Source organism: Phoxinus phoxinus, assembly GCF_949152265.1.
Source record: "Phoxinus phoxinus genome assembly, chromosome: 2".
NCBI lineage: Eukaryota > Metazoa > Chordata > Actinopteri > Cypriniformes > Leuciscidae > Phoxinus > Phoxinus phoxinus.
Window position 1 is genome coordinate 43,142,273 of NC_136877.1, and position 21,034 is coordinate 43,163,306.

At 36.7% G+C, this 21,034-nt stretch overlaps 1 protein-coding gene across 6 annotated transcripts in view; it reads left to right on the plus strand.

Moving 5' to 3' along the window:
* Window positions 1–21,034, plus strand: part of ntrk3b (neurotrophic tyrosine kinase, receptor, type 3b) — a 172,124-nt gene that overhangs the window by 70,143 nt on the left and 80,947 nt on the right. For all 6 annotated transcript variants that reach the window (XM_079590710.1, XM_079590705.1, XM_079590706.1 and 3 more), the window contains exon 3: window positions 2,969–3,040. In XM_079590710.1, coding sequence (XP_079446836.1) covers window positions 2,969–3,040 — 72 coding nt within the window. The remainder of the gene's footprint in view (window positions 1–2,968; window positions 3,041–21,034) is intronic.

Genomic DNA, 21,034 nt, shown 5'->3' on the forward strand with positions numbered 1-21,034 from the left:
AGTTGAGGCTATTCATCTTGCTTATGAGGTTTCTGGTCAGTATTTGCCTTTAGCTGTCAGAGCTCATTCGATTAGGTGTATGGTGGCCTCCACGGCCTTAATTTCAGGTGTCTCCCTTCAAGATGTTTGTGACGCAGCGGACTGGTCCTCTCCACTCACATTCATAAGGTTCTACAACCAGGACCTGAGCGCTGCTCCAGGTTCACAGGTGCTTACGTCCTAGTTATGCTCTCGGTGTTTGTTAATGAGGATGTCAAAATATGAGAAGATTGATCGCACAGTCAACACTGTCAACCGTGACTAATCTTGAAATAAATATCACACAGTCTAACATACAAGACAGTTGATGTCACACAGAGACCTCACTGGGGTTGTATCATACATTTTGTATTGTAATAAAAAAATAAATAAATAAACAATGGTGAAAATCACAATTTATACATTTAAATTGTAAATGTTTAGTTATTCTGAAAGCTTTATTATCTCATATATAAGGATAATAGATATGAGGTCATATTTAAATGTATTATATTTATACACTTACACACTTATACACAAGTTTTGGGGTCAGAAACATTTTTCTATTATGATAGGCTTATTTTCACAAAGGCTGAATTTATTTGCTAAAAAAATATATATATATATTTTACATTTAGTTTTTTTCTGTAACTGCAAAGCTCAATAAAAAAAAATTGTGTTTTCTTTTTTTTCTATATTACATTTTTCAATATAACTGTTTTTCAATATCACATGATCCTTTCAGAAATATACATATATATATATACTTTTTCTATAAGATGAAAAAGTCTGGTGGGATGAAACAGACTAGACATCTGCTGCGAATCCAGACCTCCCACAGTGTTTCATCACTCCCGCTTCTGAGCTTCTTCACCTATGCCAAGCCCTCCCATCTTTTTCACCCCTATCCTCTTTTCGCCGCAACGTCAAGACAGTTTTCCTCTCCACTCCTCTTGATCCTTGAGTAAGGAAGCCAAGTGGACTATTCCCAGCCTCCCATTTGCATTTTTCTCATTAACATTGCTCTCTCTTCTGCTGATGGTGGACTCTCCTGGTCCCACCCACGCCTGGGAACAGCACTGACCTACAGGCCTCTAAATTACCCTTTGAGGTTTCACTAAAGGTCATTCAGCTTAAAGGTCATTCAGGTCAAGCACAAACATTGCAGATTGCATTGTTACATAAGCAAACACAAACTCTATCTATCTATCTATCTATCTATCTATCTATCTATCTATCTATCTATCTATCTATCTATCTATCTATCTATCTATCTATCTATCTATCTATCTATATATCTATCTATCTATCTATCTATCTATCTATCTATCTATCTATCTATCTATCTATCTATCTATCTATCTATCTATCTATCTATCTATCTATCTGATTTTATCCATCCATCCTTCTATCTATCTGATTTTATCCATCCATCCATCCATCCATCCATCTATCTATCTATCTGATTTCGTCCGTCCGTCCGTCCATCCATCCATCCATCCATCCATCCATCTATCTGATTTTATCCATCCATCCATCCGATTTTATCCATCCATCCATCCATTCATTCATCCATCCATCTATCTGATTTTATCCATCCATCCATCCGATTTTATCCATCCATCCGATTTTATCTATCCATCCATCCATCCATCCATCCATCCATCCATCCATCCATCCATCCATCCATCTGATTTTATCCATCCATCCATCCATCCATCCATCCATCCATCCATCCATCCATCCATCCATCCATCCATCCATCCATCCATCCATCCCTTGAATGGATAGTTTAACCAAAAAGAAAAATTGTGTCACCATTAACTTGTTTCAGACCTGTTTGACCATTCTTGACCATGCAGAACACAAATCTGACCTTCAAAATATCTCTTGTGTGTTCCATGAAAGAAGGAAGTCATGCAGGTTTGAAACGACATGAGTAAGTAAGTGATGACAGAAATGTATTTCCGGTTGAACTGTCCCTTTATTGATGTATTGATCTTAAGGTGTTTAAAGTGCATAAGGCCTAAACAACATTTGAAGTTCAAGGCTTTTTAAAACATTTGTAAAAATTCAGCCAAACTATTCTAGTTCAAGCATTGGTAGGAACCGCTGACCTGCTCGTAGGGATTTCACTAGCGCTTGCAGAAGAACCATTGCAGCGGTGGCGAAATGAAATATCTGCCTACACTCGTAATCCCACCCCCACAAGTTCACGTGAAGGACCATTGTTTTTAGGCTTTTAAGAGCTGAATGGTTAAGAAGAAAAATGGTATAAACACAGCCAACATCCTCCTTATATCTTTCTCATAATAGAGATGGATAATTGTATTCCTAGAAATAGTTTACTATAGAGCCATCATCATAATAAAACTAATTCTGTACTGATTACTGTTCACCGGATAAGGGTGTTGTGAGTGTAATCACTTTTTGCATTACATTCCTGTAATGAAAAGGATGCAGTCATTACCAATTAATGCCACCGAGACTGTGCACAGAGTCTTTAGGATGCACAATTCATTCCAGCTGCCGCTGCGGCTCAGCACTATGAAATTGGGGACCCTGATGATACCATTATTCTAATGACACTCTCCGAAGAGATGGGAAAGATGGCAAACTGAGATTGCTTCAGCAGTTTATCATCATAAACGATGTATATCAAGCTGCAAGGCTCTAATGAACTGTTGGCTTTCTCAGGTTTGAATGATCGACTTGCAATGCCAGGTGCAAATGACCAACAACAGGGCCCTCAGTCAAAATTACTGGATGAACCGCGCTGTGTGGAGGCAGAAACAAATGCTGGTGGTCTTACCTTGGGAAAATTAATTTGCACTCATCATTGCTGGATTGATGCTGGTCATTCGCTGGCCAGCCAATGACACCTATCATTCACAGATGTTTGAGAGGAACCGTGCAATTTCATACAGTAGTCTCTCTCTCTGTTTTTCAGGACAATAATGAACGGCAATTTACGGACAATCCAGGCACGTGCATTTGCACAGAACCCTCACCTCCGCTACATGTGAGTAATATGTCTTCTATAAGTGTGCTTGTGTCATGAAGGAGTTATTGTTACTCTCTGAATTAATCTTTAAGCATTCTTGTTTACCTCCACGCATCTGTAAACAGTGTTGAGCAAGCTACATTTACTGCATATTGTAGTTTAGTGTATAGCTGGTGTAATTATGAAACTAAATGAACCAATGAACAAATCAAAAGAGTTAAAAATCCCAGCTTCTAGTCTAATATTTTTTGATCAATAAAGGTAGTTCACTCAGAAATTAACCTCGATTAGATATTTTTTTCCATATTTTTCACAATGCTGGAAATAGCATTCCTATCAACCAATCATAGCATAGCTAGTCATAAAATCAGAGGACAATTATTGGTTAGAAACAACAAAGGATGTTGTTCCAGGTCCATGTGTGCTTCAATGCATATATCATGTCAACCCTTAAATGTATGAATGTTTTGCCAATAATTATTACATATTCAGGTCTTTAGCGACTCGGATCTATATCTAACATGGATGGATCTCTACCTGTTGCGATAATATAAAACTCTCCTGATGTTAGAGTAACAATTACAGAAGATTAAAATAAAGTATATTTTCTTACCTTTTGGAGCTTGGAAGAGCTCAGTTTTAGCAGATGTTTTATACCACCGTCACTGTTTTCTTCAGAGCTAATTTCCCAATACATCTGACAAATATTCGTGATCTCAAAAATATTTTCAAAAATATAATTTTCAATATCTTCAAAATCATTTTGATTGCTGACAGCTTCTTCACCAGATCCACTCTTCAAGTGAAAGTGACACAAATATTTGATTGTATTCAGCTCTGCAGTAAACTGAAAACTAAAAAGGTTTGCTGATGATACATACTATTCTTTTGTTTTCTGCCTGCGGTAACTATGAATGAAATGTCACTTCATCATTGTGAATCAGACATTGCCACTTTGTGTATCAAAGGTGAATTTCACTTAATCAGTCATCAAAGATTCAATTATTCTCGTGTAGAAAAAAAATATACTTACCTATAACATTTTTACAAACAAATGAATGGGAAAACAGGCATTCTTTTATAATTTTATATATATTTTTCTTGTAATATTGTTAATAATTAATTGATTGAGGAATACTAAGGTTGATGTCTAACTTAGGAGAGTTGTGAAGACGTCCCGGGTCACTAAAGAGCCGAGGCGTTTAAGGGTTAAAGTTGCGAATGTTAGAAAAAATGCTGGGCGAGGACTTTCAACTGGGTGTTGATTGGATGGAGGCAGATTGGCCCGATGAGAGCTAGCAGTCTGTTGTAAGAAATAGGTAAGGTTTAAGTGGACTAAATGATTGGAGAAGTGCAGCATACTGTACATTAGCAGAGAGAAGTCTGTTGTTTCACTGGAAAATCAAGATATTTTGATTCAAAATTACAGAACCATTTTTCTTTTAAAATGAAGCATGCACGGATGAAGTGTTCAAAATTAGATCAATAACCTGCATTTAGAAAAAAGAAGGGTACATTTTTATTTCACGTCAACTTTCATGTCAAGTTTTCTGCTGATTATTTTTTACTTCTGAAATACAGGTGCCAGTTGGAGGGCATATCTCTTTTGCAGACCACAGCTTTTACTTTTCATGTTAGCTAACATTTATTTTAACCTTTGCACAACTAATGGATGGAGGTGCTTCGTACCATAGCTAGGAGAAACCATCATGATATTCTCATTACTACATTTTTTTTTTACCTTTCGTGACAGCAAGCAAAATATCTTGCTGTGACCTTTGGTGTCTGTGATAGTCTCACAACCAGAGAAATGCATGGATTTCTAGAGCATGCGATAATGGTCTCAATTACAGGCAAGCGAACAGACCAAGCACTTCATGAATGAGCTTAAAGATCCCGTGTTCATTTGAGGCACAAACCGAGCAGATGGACATGCTAATTGTGGGGTCATAAAAATATGGTCAGGAACTTCAGTAACAAAGATGTTGACTGCTTATGTCTTATTTAATTGTGGCTCTCAGAGGATTGAAGTGGTCGTTTTTTGAAGTTGTAATGGCTGATGGAAATGAATCACATTCTGTAATGGGCAGCATTTTCAAAGACAAAACATTGATTAAGGCGATGTGGAGTAAGTTAATTACAGCACAACTACTGAGATGAACGGCAAAGCTCACATATAGCTTTCTCCAGGACTCTAGTTTTTATGGAATATTGCTGTATTTATTATAAAGGATTTATCCAAAAACATATTTTTTTAATGAACATGCCCCTATAATCTTTATTAAAAGTAATTTCCTCTCCCTCCTGCAGCAACATCTCTTCTCTGATGATGTGTGAGAGACACCTGCCACTCACATGACGTCACAGCAAGAGCAAACCACAAGTCCCGCCCTATATTTTTTCTTGTTTGAGAAGCTATAATATGATATCTAATATAAAATAAATATTTTTGCATAAAGGAAATCAAGCCTATTTTAGCATTGCCATTATTAGTTTTTTATTCTTTGTATCAAGATATTATTTTCAAGCCAATTAAGCAATTGGTAGCCCTTATCGAGGTCAAATATGACCTGTACATGTTTTTGTGAGATTCATCCCAGAATTAATCTGCAATAACGATATACATTTTAAGTAGGTTATTTTAAATTTGGGTTTGACTGCGAGCACGCTCCTTAATCTCAACCAAATTTCCGTAACAATGAATTCCCCAGCTCCTACAGAAAAACGCTTGTTAATTCCACACATTGACTTGATTGAACGTTTTGTTTTTCATGTGTCCTAAACGTCCTGTGTGCTGAATGACGGTGTGCCGTCTGGGTGGCCAGACATTGTGTCGCCACAGCCCACACATCAACAGGGGCCTAATAAATTTGAAGGGCCCATTGTAGGGGAGGAGGAAAGGTCATATCCTCTAGGGAGGGCGGAAGTCTCTTCCTCATTAAGTCTTTCTCCTCTACGTGATTCTCCTGTTCCAAAATGTCACTTTCTTCACCAGACCCCCTCCTCAGACATCTCATTCAATTATAGGGCCAAATATTATGTGCTCATTTGAACATGACTCAGATCTGCACAAGAATATTTCTAACAAAATGGCTTTACTGTAGGGCTGAGTGATCTTATGTGAGATATACAGCAAGACATTGCAATATTATAATATAATACAGTCCAAATGCTTTTTTTTTTGGTCACATTTAATCATACTGTACTTGCTGTTTCAGTACATGTTCTGATTTAGATGAGTTAGACGCGTTCCAACATTTTGTTGATTGTGGAACAACAATTCCTGTCCGAAAATTGAATCATAACCTTTATCCATACCCCTAAACCTAACCCTACCCATAACTTATCCCTAAAATCAGAGAGAAATTATGAATAACACAGATAGAAGAAACTAACCCTGGTTTTAAGACTAAACTTGACTGTAAACAAACATGTCCTTCAAATCTGATTGGTTTATTGAAATGTTGCTAAAGGATCAGAAAAAAGTTGTTTATCCAGGAACATGAAATCAGGTTCGACCCAGTACATACTGTGTGTGGATTCTGTGAAGTATACGTCCAGATTTGCATATCTATATGTTTTCCCATAAGGCAATGTAGGGAAGGCATTGTTATTTTAGGTTGTTGTAAGTAACATGATACTAAAATATTATTTAAATGAGTGCTTGTTGATGCCTAATTCATGTGGAAATATGAACTACATTTAGAAAACTCTATTGCATATATTCAGTGAGGCTTAAATGATTTATTCTCAGTTTCTAGTTTCTTTCACTTTAACTATAAACATGCATTTTAATCGTTAGACACTAGCTGGTCGCCAAACTAATTATCATGCATTGCACATGCTGCCATGTAAAGCACTCTGGAGCCAACAACGCAAACAGCAAGCAAGAAGTTAGAAAAATGACATTTAATAGGACATTAGATGCATTAGCTACTTCAGAAAGATGATTAGCCTACATATGCTAAATATAACACACACTATGGAATATTAAAGACAAACAAGGAAGTGGTTTGGCTTGCCAGGACAGCAAGGGGAACTAAAAATACCCCAAGCTCAATCCCATTACCAGATTTTGATCCTGATGAATTTGTACAGGAGTCAAAAATGCACATTATACATTAGTTGACAATACATTAACTGCCTAAGAAGGGTCTTTTTTTATGATGTGAATAAAATGTATGATAACTTTTATGAAATTTTGATATAGTTTATTACTATTTATGAAAAGACTAATAGTAAGCTGGACAAAATTAATGGTAATTTGAGCAATTTTATCAAATTACAATCTGGTTTATGAAGTTTATGACGCCGTATGTGACAATAAATAAAATGACCTTAAAATCAGTACTTTCAAGTTGCATGTTCACTATAAAACCCATGAGATTCTGCACTGATCCTAAAAGCTTTTGCCCAGTGAAGCCTGATTTCTTTTTGTGGTCTTACTTATTTGTTGTTTCTTCTGGCAGATCACTTTACTCCATCCATCACTTACTAACCAGAGAATGACATAACTGCTTTTTTTTGGCTCTAAATGTTTTAGTCAGACTAGTCCGACTCCATTTGGCAGATGCAGCATGCATTGTTCATCGAGACAACAGTGGCGGTAAAACAGTCTATTCTTATTGCATCTATTTACAGTTAGTGTCCATGCATGTTACAGTGTATATATCTCAAATATGAGCTGCTGTTTGCTCAAATAATGCAGCTGTGAATGATATGAAGGAGGCTTTTATTCTAAACTCCCAGAAGTCAAATATTAATACACGCCGATCAGATTGGAACTGGTGATTCCGGCTCTTGTTGTTTTTTGTGCAAAATGTGCGTCAGACAGACTAAGCTATCCACAGATTTGAATGTAGATTTTAGAGGCTGGGAAAGTTTTTCAAACATCCCCATAAGATATGCAGAACACATAGCATTTAGCATATGTGGGGTGATAAGCTAATAGCTGTGGCACAGAGTGAGAATTTAAAGGGGTTTTGCTTTTGCCAAAGGTTGAATATTACACTCTTCTGTTTTGTTACACCACATTTGGATAGACTTTGTCATTCTTTGTAATTTTACAACATATCATTCTCTTTTTTTCTTTTTTTAAATAATTTTTTTAAAGAATAAAAAAAAAAAATATTTACGATGTTAAGGTCCTTTCACACGAAATGCGTTCCTGTCTAAAAATGTAGTCCTGGTGAACCTATTCCTACCCCTAAACCTAACCCTACCCATCAGTTATCCCTAAAATCAGAGGGAAATGATAGGTGAATAACACTGATGTAGAAGCACCTAACCTTGAATGTAAGCCTAAACTTGACATAAACTATAAACTTGTCCCTCAAATCTGATTGGTTGGTTGAAATGTTGTTCCAGGAACAACAAAGATGTTGTACTTGGAAAAAAATTGCATGCACCCATGTGTGTTTTGTGTTTGTGTGTAAGGCCCCTTGTGAAAATGACATGGCTGCTTTTCCTCAACTCTTTGTACTAAATGCATAAAGTATCTTTAAATTAAATATTTTGTAACCCACATCAAAGAAAAGAGTTGGATAATTGGAAATCAACACATCACATTGCCCCATCAACACTCTATTTTTTATTACATTTACATCTTTGCAAATGTAAAAAAAAAGGATTATCAAAAGATTAAAATCATTAATATTATGTTTTTTTGTACTTAATAGGTAATAATGAATAAAATGATCAGTTCATAATTTCCTGATAAAGGGCAGCATATCCTGGGATCTTGTGCATCTTACGTGGGATTTCTTCACGAAAATAAAGTAAAACTTCTACTATGACTTTGTAGAATTATTTTAAATATTGAATCATGTCATGTCATGTCGCCTTCTTTGCTTGGCGGCGGTTTGCTGCATGATGAGAATGTAATGACCGGCGTCTTCTGTCTCGTATGGCATGAAACATGTCGTGATATTATGCAACCAGCATATTCTTGGTCTTCCAAAACTTCTAAAACCTTCCACTAAACCTGTCATGATGCTGCCTTCAATGGTATCGCCTGGTTGTCTCATTACGCAACCAAAATAGCGTAACTTGTGGGATTCAGTATAGCCAATTTGTATGCTTGCTCATTTGTCATCAGTTTTGTCCATGGAATTCGGAACAATTGCACTTGTTCTCAAAAGCCTGGATGCACCTTTTTTCCTCCTTCTTTAATGTCCACGATTCGCAACCAGATGTTGCAATTAACTGGCCAAACTTAGGATTTCACCAAACTTAGTTTGGTGTGAGTGCTTACTGATTTGTTCTTCCATATCTTCGTAAGCTTCAGCATAACCACCATGCCCATTGCCAATCTCGATTTCACTTCGGTTGTACAATCGGCATCATACGACACTCGACTACCCATAAAGAAATGAACCTGTTCTAACTGGTTTCCATTCACTCTGATCTCAATTTCTTCATCAGTATTCGTCATTACTTTTGTTGACGCGACATTAATCAACATGTTATGCTCATTTGAAGCCATTTCTATGCTGTGCAATAGTGTGGTTCTTCTGGTGATGTAGCCAGTAATGTCATCTGCATACCTAAGATTGTTAATGGTCTTTCTGCCAATCCGAACCCCTCCAAAAAAAATAAGTAGTGCATTTTTCATGATTTATTCTGCAAGAATGTTGAAGAGGGTTTTATTGCTGATAGCCTTGAGCTCGCTTGCTTGTTCTTTCGGAGCGGTTTGGCCAGTCGAGACACCAGCAAAAAAAGTGTTCTGCCATGGTTTGCACCTGTGTGAATTAGTGGCACCATGAATTTTTCTTCTCTATTATTGCCTGATGAATATTCGTTTATGCTCATGGTGTGAGTAGGTCATCTGGGTTTTGTGTAGCACTTCCATTGCAATTGTTATTAAAGAGCCCTTAAGAGTCAAGCTCTATTTGCAAAAAATACATTTTCCATCCTATGGCTGGGCTTACCAAGTATCCAAATGTGTAGTTTCTGTGTAAAAGTAGGTGGTTATGCTTTGAGGATCTGCTAAATTCACAGCGAACCTTGATAATAATAAATGCTATTTAATAAATATGATATATTATGTTATGTTATGTTATCATCACAAGAACATACTTTGCCTTTGTGAATTTGTCAATAGAATCCAAAGATGCTTTCTAGCCACTATGATTCCAATATGGCAGGTATATGACACACAAGTCAAAGTTATATTGTTGTCTCTGCAGCCTTAAACTAATGCAATTCTTCCCCCAAGATTTCTGTCTTTTAAATAAGATTAGGGCGTATTGATCCACCCCAGCTCACATTGCTCAGTCAGCAGGTTGGATTTTGACAGACAGTTTCGGGCTCTCGGCCTGACACTGTGTGTACATAGGTAAAGACAGCCTCTCCAAGCCGCTGTCACTCATTCCAGTCCGAAGCGTTTTATCACAGCCGCGAGCTCAAGCTCATCACTGTCTGCTCAAACTCCAGGGGATTGTTGGAAGATGTCTTCCATTCACACCCTGTTCACTCACGGTTGGGGTCATCTTGCTTTAGCCTGCTTTCTCAACAACCGCTGATAGTTGATTCTGCAGCACAGCATAGGATGCATTTCATCCCAGACGATGAAAAAAAGAAACGAAAGTTTGTTGGTGCACTGAACATTGTTCAGTCTCAGTCGGGTGGCCCGTTTAACATAATTGCAGAAAAATGTGAACAGAAACTGAACTTACAGTGACATTTATTCAAGTTGTTGTTTTTAAGATGTTTCAGGCAGTGAGCTAAGTTGTTTACATGACTGGTTCAGTACAGCAAATTTGCACATTTAATTACATTTTTATTTACATCTTCATTTTTTCCCACAGTAACTGTGAGTTTCTCTACTTATAAGAAACAATCAGACTTTTATCGAATCATAGGCCGCAACTGCATTTGTCTTCAGTCTTTCAAAATCATGTCACTTTCTTGAACATTTAAGTAATAAATAATAAACTTAAATCTAAAACTGATATTTAAATGTAAGTGTGAAGCTGAAGCAATATGTTGTACCAGAATGATAGGCAGGCTTACTGATTGCACTAAAATGTTCCCCTCTTAATTATATAGGATATGTTCACACTGTCAGTTTTTGGTATTGACAACCGCATTTACTCACAGTTGTGAGTCTCGAAATGTCCCGTTCACACAGCAACTTACAGTAGCGTCTCAAATACTGCAACAGGAGTCAAGCCTTTATTCTTTCACCAATTACCATAGTGACAGTGACCAAAGTAATATCACAGATTTCATGCGACATCCATAAAACTGAAAAGGCTTATCACTTTTGACATGAAAAGAGTCCAGTCGAGCTGCGAGTTCATCCATCAAATCTTCATAAACCGACTGCCGCTTCTAGTGGAAGTTGCTAAGGCATATAGCAGAAAGTTTTGACGCAAATCCACCCAAATTCGAAATCAGCCTTTTGCCGAACTTGCTCTACTCCCTTTTCCCCATCAGATCGGAAATTTATTTTCAATCAAAAATTTAAAAAATATTTCAAAAATGGAAATAAAGTGTCTAACGTGTGTTTAATAATTAAGTGTTTATCGGTTAGGGGCAGGGGCAGGTGTAGGGAGGGTATAACAGCTGTGTAATTTTATAATATAATATTTATAATATAATAATATAATTATAATAATTCACACTATGTTATTGAATACCGTTTAATGTACAACAACGAGGAATAGTATCTGCCCCTATTTATAAGTATAAATAGCATCTAACTACTATTTACACTTATTGCATCGTGTAAATAGAATCTATCACTATTTTAATTTAGCGTGAATAGAATATCGCTAAGAAAAGGCTGCTGTTTTCTCTTAGTGTAAATAGCATCTGTCATTATTTGTACTTAATACAAATAGCATCTATTGCTACAGTATTTGCACTTAGGTCAAATAGCTGCTGCCTTTTAAAAATCTTACTGAGCCCAAACTTTTGAACGGTAGTGTATCTTTAAGGGCCTGTTTACACCTGGTCACTTCAGTGTTTTTTACTGATCAATAGCTTTCTGATTTATCAAACCGATTCCATTCAAACCTGGTCACATAAATGTGTTTTCGCAAAACAAATACGATCTTCAATTCCCGCTCTATATGCAGATTTAATGGAGTTCACGTCACCGAAATTAACAGATATGAGCTGCATTTTAATGATCATCAGCTAATTTAAAAAAAAAAAACACAATAGGAGAGAGCGGCAACAGCACTGGTAAGATCATTTTGTTTCTTTACTTTTAATGAAGATGATGACGACTTCCTTTCACTTTGATTTGCGATAGTTTGCACATTGGCTTGATGAATAGATGCTCAGCTGCGGTGATGAGTGCTGCAGTAGCGTCGTCATATATGGCTATAACATGACATATAGCCTATATAACACGCTCTCACGTTTATTTTTTAGCATTGTTGGGAGGAGTAAAATTTACATTTGTGGTTTCAACAACCAGATGCATTTACACTTGTCCAGTTTCGTCTGGAATGTGGCTCAGACCTCCTCCTGAAGTGGTTTGAGCGATCAGGTTTTAAATGCGTTTCGGAGGGCATTTACACCTGGTCTTTTCACGATCGGATAGCTATCCGATCACAGAAAACGCATGAAGTGGCCAGGTGTAAACAGCCCCTAACAGTCTAATTCCTTCTGCCTTCTCTCGGTCTATACTGTGATACAGCCAAACCCTATTTTGTATCTTCAAATATACACAATCATAAGGTCAAAGCTTGTCAGGACAGATACTAGAGGGTCCCGCGAATGACAGAGGTGTGAGGGGCACTAATGAATGCCGAACTGTCACTGTGCCCAGGCCTGGCAGCATGCCGACACCTCACAGCAGCTCAAAGCTGTCATCCACGGAGCTGCCGTGCCCCGACACCTGGGCCCGCCACCTTCAGCTGCTCTGATGAGTTGAGAGACAGGGGCAGATGGCAGTGTTGAACTGGCACAGGGTTACGGTGTTTGGAGCAAAGCTGCACGCCCCTGCAAAACTCAATCAGTGGGTTGCCTTGATCTGGCCGATCCGCTGGAGATTTGGTTTTCCTAACGTAATTGGACCCGCTATATCCTAGAGATCAACCAAAAGCATTGAAACAGATACTTAACACTATACTCTTATCATGCTCATTATAATGTTGCATTTATTTGATCAAACCTACAGTAAAAAACAAAACAAAAACAGTAATACTGTAAATATTATTGCAATTTAAATTAACTGTTTTTGTTACACTTTATTTTACAGTGTCCTTGTTACATATGTTACATGTGCTCACCATATAATAACAGTAAATTATGCAGAATTACATGCAACTAACCCTCAACCTAATCCTACGCTAACCCTATAGTAAGTACATGTAGTTGCTTAGTGCTCAAATATATAATTACACTGTAACAATGACACCTTAAAATAAAGTGTAACCCTGTTTTCTATTTTAATATATTTAGAAAATGTAGAAGGCAAAGCTGGATTTTCACCAGCCATTCAAATATACTGCTTTGCAGCTCTAGAAACATGTCATGTTTCACTGTGTTTCCCATCTGACCTAGTTTTCCTGTGGGTTTGATTTACTCATTAGATTCACCTGTTGCCAATCATTAGCTTATTAGTTATTTTAGTTATCTTCGTGTATTTATACCCTGTGTTCTCCCACATTCTCTGTTCGTTCTCGTCTATGTTATGTTGAGTTAGTGTAAGTTTCCTGTCTGATCTCCAGAGTTTGTCGTTAAATACCATTCTTACTATTCTCCTTCATCGTCGTGAGTTTTACACTACCAACCCATGACAAAACATTTCTTATTATTATTATCAATTTTGAAAACCGCTGTGCTGCTTAATATTTTTGTGGATACATTTTTTTCGGCATTATTTGATGAATAAAAAGTTTTTAAAAAGCCTTTATTTGAAAAATATATTTTTGTGACCCTATAAATGTCATTGCTGGTTGTTTTGATTAATGCAATGCATTCTTGCTTAATTTCTTAAAAAAATAAATACAAAGCTCTGTCATGAAACTCTAGATGGCTCAGGCTAATACGTCTTTAACTCAAACTGCTTGCAATCACATCATTCTCTATTAGGCACAGCTGATTGGGTCCTGCTGAATTAGTAGCCAATGAGCTCACAGCTCAACCTTCAAATACTTGGTTAGCATTTGCCTTAGCAATTCACCACGCTTTCAGAAACCCTCCATCTTCCCCAGCTCCACCTGTATAGATCTGCTTCGGGAAATTCATGTATGCTGCATTGTACAACATGCAGCATGCCCTATTTACTCACAGCAGCGTGCCGTGTATATGTATTGGCTGTTCCAAGTCCCATACTTGCTTTGCAGTATTAGCAGCGTAGCAGATCTATTCTGCCAAGACCATACATCAACATTGTCATTGTCACTCAGAGAGTTGTCATGACAGACATTCAGTTATACTATTGTTCTACTTCAAACAATTACTTTGCCAAAAAAATATATATATATATATATATGGTTATTATTAATAAATGTACATCAGTTTCCTAAAAGAAATAATACACTCCATGCAATGTGTTATAGTGATTTCACCACTTAATCTTGGTATAATAACTGTAGAACATGGCTTTACTGCCTGGTAAAAAAAAAACTAAAAACCTAGCATTCAGCTGTGGACTATAAAGGATGCACTGAATAGTGATGGGATATGAAATTAAATCACACTGCCCACAGAGTTTCCTGTTTTAGTTATTGGCAAAATCTCTGCCAAGCTGACCAATATGGTAAAAAAATAAATATCCGAGACTTGAAAATGCCAGAGTCCCACTGTCTGAAGGCCTAATCTGACAGGAGAGCTCTGGCCTGTTAGGCCTCCATGGGTTTAAATTAGATCAGTCAGATGAGCAGATACATGCACAGCATGAGAATCATTTTGTGTATAAAACCTGCACCTTTGGGATGCAAAGTACTACATGCTGCACATATATGTCCAATCCTTTAAGATTTAAATCAAGCTATACTGTAGTATTCGGTGACAATTTTAAGAGCAAATTCATTATTTTTCTAATACAGTAAAAAACATTTTTTAAGTCCCCACTGTGGTAAAAAGGTTGTTTATATGTTTATGTCAGGGGTCACCAAACTCGGTCCTGGAGGGCCGCTGTCCTGCAGAGTTTAGACCTTGATTAGCTGGTTCAGGTGTGTTTAATTGGGGTTGGAGCTAAACTCTGCAGGACAGCGGCCCTCCAGGACCAAGTTTGGTGACCCCTGGTTTATGTGGTGTTTGTTTTTAATGTGTTAAACATGCAAACCATGTGCAAATTCATAAGTCAACACCATTGCTGAGTATTTTCTCCTTAAAACTGCAGTGAAAAAAAGATGCGAGTTTGAAATTGCTAGTGTTTAGTCAAAAACTACCTTGTAACCAATCACGTCAACATGCCAGCAGGCTTTCGCATATCATTAACAGCGAACTAGCAGGGGAGTCTCGAGAGATGCCAGGTTATCCCGGTATATATTTTTGTTGATCTAAAAAAATCGGGTAGATTTAGCAATATAGCGGGTGTATGATGTATATTACGGTGTTATGATATGCCTATGCCTTTCTCTGCTGACGTTCTGAGTTGTTCAAAGTGTTTGATTGTTAGAAGGCAGACTGAAATGGTGAATGGGAACATAGTTTGTGTAACATTAGCAACACATTATTAGCTGTTTGATAACATGGTCAAGCAAAAGGCTAATCATATTAATTACCGTTATGTGTCAGACGTTGTAAAGAGCGATACCATTGCCGGGGCTAATTAGCATATTCATGGTTCCACGTATACTAAATGAAGCAAGGTTGTAGAGTTGCATTCAAGTTATTTTAAAGGCATAAATAATTATTTCACAGGAAACAACTTTTAAATATGTAATTTTGATGATTAAAGATGAGTTTTAAGGGATAAAATTGTTGACCACAGGGGACTTTAAGATATTAGACATTATCTTGTATTTACTAGATAGATAGATAGATAGATAGATAGATAGATAGATAGATAGATAGATAGATAGATAGATAGATAGATAGATAGATAGATAGATTTTTTTTTTACAGGTTAGCAGAGGGTTCTTGGTCTTAAAGCATCTGGCTCCAATGTTATTCTTTGCACTATGATGAAGAAAGTCTTAAAGTACAATGCTCATTGCACAAAAAGCTTGAGGGGCAAAGGGTCCATGTATACCCCAGTAATAATAGCTGCTACACCCCTGGCCTCACTGCCCACCGCTAGTGCAAAAAAAGCAGAACACATTTTAAGTGTTGGTTCCTTTGCAGGCCTTGAGAGAGTGAACATGCGACTCTTACAGACAAGTCGTACTTTTGCTAGTGGTGACGGCTGATGAAACTCTGAATGGATTCGTGACTGTAATTGGGGAGCTATTGAAGGAGACAGCAGAGAGGTAGTTTCACCTGCTGGGTGCAGAGACCACCTGAAGGAATTGAAACACAAGCGATTATTTGGTCCGGCTGCAGTTGCAGCTTGTCCCAAGTGTTTTTGTTCATGTCCCAAGTGTTCTTGTTCTCTATCCTTCCTTTTTGTCCCCATCTGAGCTTATTTCCTCTTTTTTCAAGCCTCCCCTGCCACGATTATGCCTGAAAGCATGGTGTCCCATCTCATGAATCTATTTCCTCTACTCATTGTGCAAACACTGGAAACCAGCGTCATCAGAGCCAGGCAATCAAAGGGGACTATAAGCTATTTGTGGGGCAGCGCATCTCATGCAGTGCAACTTTTCCAGTTTTCTAGTACGAAGACTTGCAAAATGTTACATTTAAAGTACCTTTCTTCTTGTTTCTTTTTTTCCGGTGCCACAGAGCATGCAAACACTGATGAAATAAGTCGGGTTATTTCATAATAGTATACACCGCACCGGTGCAAATTACTGATTCAGCCTTTTAAAAATAGGCATTTTCTACAGCAAAGAGCAATTGGACAGCAGTTACACCCAACAAGGCATTAATGTAGCCATTTTAAACTATTATTGCACTTACTTGCCTTTCTATGGAACTTCTCAGTAATTAACATGAGCGTGTTGACGTGAAAATAACACATTTCTTTAGCAGCACCCACTTGTGTCTGGGAAAATATTTCTGTTTTGGTTCCGGTTGTTACTTAGAAGGGTTGAAAACATTTATTCCCTTAAGTCGCTCAATATTAGTGAGTTGTGGCCAGTGTTGGTTGTAATGCATTACTAAGTAATTAACTACTGTAATTTCATAAATTTTCCCTATAAAAAGTAAAGTAAGGGATTACGTCTTATGTAAATACTGTATAGACTTTAGAACAATTCTTTATAAAACAATAGCGGATTTAGCATGACAATTTAACGTCCATTGTCCACAACAATATTTAAAGACCCCCCTCCCCCACCTGCAATTTCAACCCGAAAGAAATATTCTAGAGTTCGGGATAACTAGAATGATGTATACTTGTTTTAAAAATAACAAAGACATATCTATTTTAATGCTTCTTTTGAATTATTTTAAATAATTTTAAGTAATCTTGAGGCCCATGTAGAAGTTTGTTGAGGCCTCCAAGTTAAGAACAACTGTTTTTCAGGAATTTTTTGCACTTTTTAGCTTGGCATTTTTCAAGCAAATCAGCAAATCAGTTTAGTAGTTTTTAGTGCTTGCTGCTCACCCCATAATGTCGTAGACAGTAAAGAGAATCCTAAACTATAACTGATCAGTATACGCTAAAGAAAGAAGTGGCATACACTTTTTATTTCTGAAAGCCAAACGTTTTAGGAGTCGTAAGCGGTGTTTTAAATTTAAAGCAGGTATCTGCTGTTGTGAATAATAGACGACAGCGTGACTCAGCCTCGTGCAGAGAGAGAGAGAGAGAGAGAGAGAGAGAGAGAGAGAGAGAGAGAGAGAGAGAGAGAGAGAGAGAGAGAGAGAGAGAGAGAGAGAGAGAGTGAGTGAGTTAGAGGAAACTGAACAGGGTGGGCGGCACACTGCATCTCCACAACGCGGCTTTTAAAAGTTAGCTTTAGCCAAGCCAAAAACAGATATGGCAGAACTCCATCTCAGCCCTTGAACCAGAGCTGAGCAATTAAGCTCCCGGTTGGTATTTTTTCCCTTCAAGCATGTCATTCCAGCAATTTTTTTATAACAAAATACAGAAACATTCAGCCAGTCTTTAAATGTGCACAGCTTAACACCGTTTATGACTCAATGTGTGCTTACATGGTCTGTAACCTTTTCATGATAGATTGATTGATTTGAGGAGGTTTGTACAGAGCTTGTAAGGATGTCTTTCTTGCTAGATGTTATAAGGCTGCTTTATGAGAAAAATTGTGTGTAAGAGGTAGCCTAGATTCTGTATCGGTCTGACAACTTATTTCGCCTACATTACATTCCATCTATCATGGTTAAAATCATTTCATTGGAAGCCGATAGTACAAAGTTTGAATCTGGCTTAGGTTATGTCCCAGTCCTTTCCGCATTGTTTGTTGGTTTACACTGCCATATCTAATTAAAGGTAAAATGTCCATGGTATATACTATTAAAGATTATATATAGAAATTATAAAAATCAATTGTTATACAATTTTATAGGGTTGTAACAATGTATCGTTATATTAATATGTGACTATATGTATCAGTGATGTGAACGATATGTATCGCGATATAGAGTTAATTTGATCCAAGAATCATCTTACATATACATTATGTAAACATAATTCTGTCATCATGTACTTTACCCTTATGTTGTTTCAAACCGAGATTTTCATTCATCTTCCAAACACATAAATATATTTTTATGAAACCTGAGAGATTTATTTCCCTCCATATAAATTCCCCTTAAATTATTAATTACATTTTATTAAGTACAAATTATTAAATATTTGTACTAAATCATTTATTTAAAAGATCCAAAAACAGGTCATAAAGGCATCGTTGAAATAATAAATCGAGCCGTTTAATCCAAGTCCTCTGAAGAGACTTGATCTCTTTATATGATGAACAGATTTACTGATCAACACACATACTGTAGTAAATACGAATGTTCGAATGTTTGTGCATGTGCTGTTTAACATAATTCAGTATTTTCAGCTTCTGAATTATGAATATTTTTATTCCGGTTGCCCTGTGCATTGGGGAACAGGACCAAGTCCAATCCTATTCAGTCAACCCCATAATACTAAATTTAGCATTTTAATAAACAGTAAATTTTTGTTAACTTTTTACCATATGTCTTAAAAGTTATAATGAAAAAAACATGTCTTCATTTTGGCTTAAAAAGTATCATGCGTATCGTGAGTTCAGTATCACAATAGTTAACACAGTCTCACCCCAAAACGTCACATACTGACGGGTCTTGACCATACGGCAACATACAACGAAAAGGGTTCCCCTATAACGTCCATGTGTGACGATTCGGGTATGGTTGGGTTTAGGTATGCGTTAGGGTACCGCTAGGAGGCGCTGCTGGTGCGCTTATGTCTGCGTCTCATATTGACGTTATAGGGGAACCCTTTTCGTCGTATGTTGACGTATGGTCAAGACCCGTCAGTATATGACGTTTTGGGGTGAGACCGGGCTGCAATAGTATAATGGCATGAGTTTAGCGTTACACCCCTATAATTTTATACATACAGTATATGCATTTTTTGTATTAGTATTGTTTTATTAATTGTAGTGTTTTTCTAATAATCATTTAAGTATATTTTCTTCTTATTTAGCTTAATTTCGATAAACGAAAACAATTTAATAGTTTAAGTTAACAATAACAACACTGCTGAACACTAAAATGTATTTATAATATTTTATTTAACATATGTTTGCATATACTGTACATCAATATTATAATATATTAATTATATGAAATGCATATTTTGAATGAGCTTTTATTTATATATTTTCAGTTGAATTTTGGTTTTGTTTTAGTACTTGTAGTGGTTTGTAATTTGTTTTATATAGCTTTCATTTATTTTTATTTCAGTTTTAGTAAGTACACTTATTTTATTTCAGTTAGTTGCCAACATTTCTACATTTCATTTCTTCATTTTCATTGAAGTATACCTTATTCTTCTAATACAGTGTATTAAACTTAATTTCAATTAACGAAAAGCAATTGAATAGTTTTAGTTAACAATAATGACTCTGCTGAACACTACAAATTATTTATATATATATATATATATATATATATTATTTTTAATTCTATTCTTTTATTTATTTAAACTATCTAAAAATCAACTCAACTTTAGTTCACAATCATGGTTTCCTCAGTTTCCTGTTTTGAGCAGATTATTCCACCCCCTCAAGCGTGTGGTTCTCGTTATTATCACTGAATCACTGGCCCGCCTCTCAATCCATGATTAAAGAGCAGTGTTGAAACCGTACCCACACTGACCCAGACGTAAACAGTTGCCTCAGATCCGAGCAGCAGAAGATCTGTGAGTGGCATTATGATGAATCATAAACGGCCTCTTTATATCACTGATTGTTGTGAGGTTATACACAGTCTTATTTTTCTCTGAATTGTCGTGGAAGTATATTCTTTTATGTATTTTCCACTGGCAAATAATAATGCTGCGCTCACAATAGTCTAGTGTATTTTTCCTCTGTGGCAGTTGTTTACTACTTTAATGCCATGATATTTTCCCGATACTGTACATTACATGATCGTGTTATTACAGTATACTCCATATTGTTCGATTATACATTTGAATCGTGAATGTGCTGGCATTCTGAGATCAATGCTTTTACGTGAAACGGAAAGAAAAATGTCTTTCGCATTGGGAGCGCAGAATTAGAAAATGCAAATGTTCTCACACATAGGCATGATTATTTTGGTATCTCTCTCCTAGACTGCTATTTTCGATTTTTCATAAATTCAGTGTGGCTCTTGCACAACTGGTGCCAAATTAATTTATTTCCCAATTCATTAACTACCATCCGCCCTGTTCAATTTGCACTGACATTTTTCTTCACAGTGCTGAAAGATGACCTTTTAAAAGAGCAGCTCCTGAAATATGCAGGTGGCTTTGCACAACACACCAAAACATTTAGATTTACATTGAAG